The sequence below is a fragment of the Rhamphochromis longiceps genome, linkage group LG7 (assembly GCF_057381845.1).
Source record: "Rhamphochromis longiceps isolate RC_006_pf linkage group LG7, R_longiceps_female_GT1.1, whole genome shotgun sequence".
Lineage (NCBI taxonomy): Eukaryota > Metazoa > Chordata > Actinopteri > Cichliformes > Cichlidae > Rhamphochromis > Rhamphochromis longiceps.
This window is the reverse complement of record NC_140563.1, coordinates 52,015,707-52,021,706: the sequence shown is the minus strand read 5'-3', so window position 1 is coordinate 52,021,706 and position 6,000 is coordinate 52,015,707. Positions and strand designations below refer to the sequence as shown.

General features: G+C 39.6%; 1 protein-coding gene across 1 annotated transcript in view; it reads right to left on the bottom strand.

The window, feature by feature from the left end:
* Positions 1-698: 698 nt before the first annotated feature.
* Positions 699-6,000, bottom strand: part of LOC146666293 (uncharacterized) — a 37,720-nt gene continuing 32,418 nt past the window's right edge. The window contains exon 9 of the mRNA XM_085410978.1: positions 699-869. Within this exon, the coding sequence (XP_085267104.1) occupies positions 699-869 (171 nt within the window). The remainder of the gene's footprint in view (positions 870-6,000) is intronic.

The window sequence follows — 6,000 nt, the reverse complement described above, 5'->3', positions numbered from 1 at the left end:
CTTTTGACTATCGTGTTGCTAAGACGCGTGTTTGAAGTGGCCCTTGGTTACTTGACAATATTCAGTTTTTGTTCATCATGTTCTGTTTAAAATCATCAAGTTCATGACAGTCACCACACTACCCAGTATGTGGATACATTAACTTACAGCTTTTACCCTTCCAGCAAAGTGTAAAGTTAGTGGCATTGCATATTAACAACATTTTCCTGACCTGCCTGGAAATGGTACCAATGCTTCGTTGTCCACTTCGGTTTATTGGCATGTTTGGGGAATTTGAACTGACACTGGAAATTATTTGTAATTTTAATTTGGTGTGTTACAAGATATTTTTTTAGCATCTATCTTCTATGGTTCTAACTAAATTCTTACCACCTTATCACAACTGCAGTTACAGTTACTCTAAAAGTTATGCCCAGTGGCTCAACATTAGGTATCTAGCTTATATGAACTAATTAGTACACTTTGGCAATACTAAGCCTTCTAAACAGCAGCATTAGTGACCCAGCCAAGTCAGGAATACATTAAAATGTATCTTTATTTATTTATTTAGTTTTGCTTTTATTCAAGTATTGGTACAAGGAAGAATTCTCCACGAGATATTTGGAATGCAAAGGGATTTCTGGCAGGGACTTTGCTGTTTTCATTTTACAAGTTCAGCTGCCTTTGGTGTTTTTCTTTTAAGATATTACCAGATGGAATTACATCAGGGATTGGCTCTGAGTCCCTTCTTGTTTGCGGTGGTGATAGACAGGCTGACAGACGAGGTCAGGCAGGAGTCTCTGTGGACTACGTTGTTTGCAGATGACTCTGTGATCTGTAGTGAGAATAGGGAGCAGGTATATGAGAGCCTGGAGAGACTGAGGTATGCTCTGGAGAGAAGAGGAATAAAAGTCATGAGAAGCAAGACTGAATACATGTGAGACAGGTTGTCTACAAGGTGATGGTAGATGAGTTTAAATACCTGGGGTCAACAGACAACTCACAAAAGATTACAAATGAGTACATCAGAGGTACAGCTCAGGCTGATTGTTTTGAAGACAACATTAGAGCAAGGCTGAGAAGTGCAGATGAGACATAGTGGATATATTGGACAAAAGATTTCGAAAGAAGGAAAAAAGGGGAACACCATAGAGAAGATTCATGGATGTAGTGGAGGAGGGCATGCAGAGAGTTTCCATCACAGAATCAGATCCTAGGCATAGCATCCTCTTCTGTGGCGAACCCTAAGAGAAAGGAACAGCCACAGGAAGAAGACAAAGATGATCAAATAGACGTCACAGGCCTGTGCTGCCTTTCTTTGGTGCATTTGGTGTTAGCCCTGATGCAACAGCGCCTTTCCCTTCTGATCCCTGTGTCAGTCTTAGACTGAAAACTATGAATAGCTTGTTGAAGTTTATGCAATATGTTCTTTTGCAGAGAACAGTACTGTTCTGTGTCTTACTCTGCATGATTGCTTGCGCAACTTGAGTTGCCGACCTATAAAAAAATCATGCACTATGACATCATAGGGCATTACCAAGTGGAAATAATGCAACTGACACATACTGAAGGACTTAACGTGTTGTACTGATCTTTGATAAGTTTTCACAGTGACTTTAAGAGGCTTATCTTTTCTATAGTTTCCTCATTTAAGTGTAGAACCAGTGAGCACATGCCATGACGAGGCATCCATCCATCCAACAACGTCTCAGAATTTACAAGAATTGCTACTCCTCCTGTAGCATCAATCAGAATTTAGTCAAACTTTGACACTGATATGGTCATCATCCAATTTTATGTCAAGGTTAAGGTTATATCTGTTATTTTACAGGCACTTACCTATGAATTGTGACAAATCACAAGCCAATGAGCTACCATTACTTCTCTGACATTCTGATTGCTTAAAGGGATGCATGAACAACTATGCCTTAAGTTTGTTCAGAACCGCTAGCAAAGCAGTAGAGTGTGCCACTGCATGTGAACACACTTATCCATGAATCATAGACATAATATTTCATAGATATGAAGTTAAGAGCTATTAATCCACATGATTATACAAGAAAAATGGAGAACGGCTCCACTGTTGCTCCAGTTTTGGACAGAGACATGCTTATAGCTCTAGTTTTTGTTTGCCTCCTTGAAACATCACTCATGTTTTGCTAATTTAAATAGCCATTTTCTACAAAGTGTTCAGTATTCAATGTAATATTTGTTGGCTAAAAAACAATCTAAGTTCGTGGTCATCAAAAAGTGTAGAATATTGTTTTAGTTTAAGGTTTCCATGTCTGGCTTGTCACAACATTCTCATATTTATTCACGTTACACAAGTTGTAAAATCCACAGAGTATTTTAATACTATCAGATCTAGTTCATTCAAATTCTTAACCTTTTTTTTTCAGATGGCTCAACTTACCCAGTTAAGTTCTTGAGCTGCAGGTCCTCTTCTTGGGTACCCATAACTTTTTAATCTAACCATAAGCCCATTTTCCTCAAATGTACCATGTTTAAAGCTTTGTTTTTATGTGAAAACTCAAAATGTGTCTGAAAACAGATGAAGATACAATTAATGTTATGGCTCACTGGAACATCTCCAGTAATTCTAATAACTTCCACCTGTTCTTCTCCTTCTGAGCCAGGTGAAAATATATTCTGCCAGTAGATTTCTGGAGTCTCTCACGCTGTACCTTCTAAATGTTGAGTGGCTTATTCGTGATCGTTCTCCTCGGGATCCCGTGGGAATTGTGCTCTAACAATAGAAGCTCAGAGGGATCCGATGGAGCAGTGGCACGGTCCGATCTTTGTTATGTGACATGTGGGCCCCAGAACATTTGTTCTCTTTCATCCCTCGATATGTGTGGGATGAACAGATCCTTCCCAGGAGAGTCCAAACTGTTTGCTTGCTTCAGCTCTCTCCACATATCTGCTTCATTCTTATTGCCATCCTTTTCTCTTTTTTGCCAGCATTCTTATTGTTTTATATCTGGTTGATCTCTATAATCTTTTGTCTATTTCTATTTTGTTTGAGTTTGCTTTTTCCCCCCTGTTACCCGACTCTCTTTTCACTTCCTGTGATTACAGTAATGTTTGCCAGTAATGCGAGCCGTCTATGTACAGAAACACACGCACGCACAACATAGACATACGCAGAAGTCGCTGCTTTTATGAAGGAGTGTTGAAATCTGTTGAAATCTTCCTTTTTGATCCAGACTGAAATATTAAACTGTTGACTGAATCTCCATTCAATTTTATACACACATTCGTGGTCTCAGATAGATGAATCCCTGATTGTGATGGTCCCCTGGCTGTTCCTGTTCATTGGGGTCATTTATGTCATCACTGTGACAACATTCATTGAAGGTCCCTAGAATATAAACTACCACTGACAGATCAGTTGCCACTTGATAAGGTGAAATACCTTGATATCTTCTGGATCCACCCAGCTTTTTGTGCAAATATTCATGGTTCCCAGATGGTATATCGAAATTACTTTCATGATTCACTAACTTAATTTATCCCCATCATCAGTTTAGAGTTAAGATTTGATCACATTTCAAATATTACTATTTCCCCCAGATCATATGTTACACTGATAAGAAGTTAGGAAGAATACATCTTCCTAAGTCCCTAAGTGATACGTACTTTGACCTCATCTTTGGGATTGTTTACTACAGGTTTAAATCCTCAAGTTTGAGATTTTGGAAGTTTACTTCTTCTATAAAAATGAGAATTTTCATATGACTTTACAGAGACTGACGTGCTTTTGGAGCAAGCTTCAAGTGACCATTAAAGGAACTTCAGTTATAGACAGTTGTGCACTCGTTTCCTGTTTCACCCACCGATCCTGCTGTTTCTTGGGATTTACAGAATGTCTCCCTCCATGAATTAAACATTCAGTCATTTTGCTTAGAGTATGATGCAAAAGTCTTGAGTCACCCATCAATAATTTATATTTTGCTGTCAAGTTCTGCAGGCTTTCTGAAGGTCTTTCAATGCTCTTCTTTAGACATTAGCTGCTTTTTCATTTATTTTCAATCCAGTCTTTGTATTGGTCCTTGTTTTAAAAAACAAACAAACAAACAAACAAAAACATTTCCACAGCATTTTTTAGTTTGTTTGTTAATCCACTTAACACTGCCCTACAGTATGAATCATTAAAGTATGAAAACCTAAAAAGATCAGTTACTGTTTTCTCTAAAGATAGCAAACAGCAAACAAATTTCCCACATGTGGGACTAATAAAGGTTATCTTATCTTATCTTACATTTTATCTATAAGCACTTTGTTACTTGTCGCAAAACCCAAAATTTCTTTAGTTGATTCCCGTAAAAATCCAAAGATAACGCAGTTTGACAGAAAAAATAAGCATTTTTACATCAACGATTTAGAGAACTATTAGATGAAAACTTGGCAATTCTCAACATGGTGTGCAGTGCATCCTTAAAAACATCGTGAAACCTGAAAAAGTGGTGGACAAGCTTTATAAGACATCTCAGTGGAAACGGTGTCTGTTCAGGAAGGCTGAAGTATCCCAAATTACAACAACTGGCCTGAAAATCAGTGGCTCTTGTGAAGTGATGATTCCAAATTTGAAACTGGGTTGAAATCATCATCAGTTTGTATGCGGAGAGTTCAGAAGGCAGGTACAATAGCGAGGGTCTACAGCCATTTGTAAAACACGACCGAGGCTCTGTCATGGTTTGGGGCTGCATTTCAGCCAGAGGTGTTGAGAATCTTGTCATAATTGGTGGATTTATGAATAATCCCTAAATGCAACAACGTCTTGAAAGGATTTGTTTGGCAGAAAAACACAGAATGAAACTCTATCAGTCATTGATTGGCCTCCCCAGAGCCCAAACCTCAACATTATAGGAGTGTGAGATTGTCTTAACAGAGATTGAAACAAAAGGCAACAAAAATCCAAAGAAGAGCTTTGAATGTTCTTCATGAAGCCCGGAGAACTGCTCCCGAAGACTACTTCAAGAAACTACAAGAAAACTTGCCTAAAAGAGTTCAGGCTGAGGCTGACTTTCAAGCTTGAAATGATAAAACTTGTTGTATTGCCAGGTGTGACCACCGGGAAAAAACTAGCATTGCTATACTGTAAACTTTTGTTAGTTAACATATTTTATCCTCTTTTTAAATCATTTGAACCCAGTTCATAGTTAATTACCGTCCATACAACAATCCCAACAGCAGTGCAAATATAAAGCTATCCCCAGTCAAAGGTTCCAAGTCCACGTCTTGTCCCCAGTTGCCGTCTAAAACAGAAACACACATACACACTCCTCAGCCCTAAGCCAGCAACTTTCCTGTGTGCAAGAGGTTTCTCTCCAGAGTCACTAGATCACTGTCGGATTAGCCCCCGATTTCCCTGCAGGCTACTGGGGCGCCCCAAGTGTGTCTGTATTTTTCATTGTGTGTGCCTGTGTGTGCGTGTGTGAGAGCAGGCATGCTTGCAAGTGAAATGGCAGGGAACATGGTGATTAACACTGGACTGGATGTGTGGTTGCTCCCGGTGCTGGCACGGTTGTGGGGAAGTGCTGAGCCGTGTAAGCACCTGCTTTATCCCCCCCCACGTCACATAATAAAGACATCAAGTGCACCATTGCACTCCCCTACACATCCGCCCCTCCCCCTTGTCTCACTCACACAGTCCCATACTACATATAAAAAAATATACGCAGGCAAATTTAGTCCCACATATCTATGCGTAGATATTTGTATGGCTGCTGTGTATTTTGGCCTAATCGCTTTTAACATAGAAAACCACACTAAACTCATGTCTCCACCATCTTTCCAAGCGTGACCTCCACAAGTTGGCCAGTTAATCCTGGAACGAAACTGTTGTACCACCTTTAAATGCTCCATTACTCAGATCTGTGGTCAGCTTTGTTCCGGCTCAGTCTTCCACTGGTCCTTGGACTCAGCCACCAGACTTCAGATCACAGTGTCCGAGTCTTTGGCTTGTCTTGTAGAGTCTGGCAGTGTGTTTTAAGAAATAAGAGCAAACAAACAAAACAG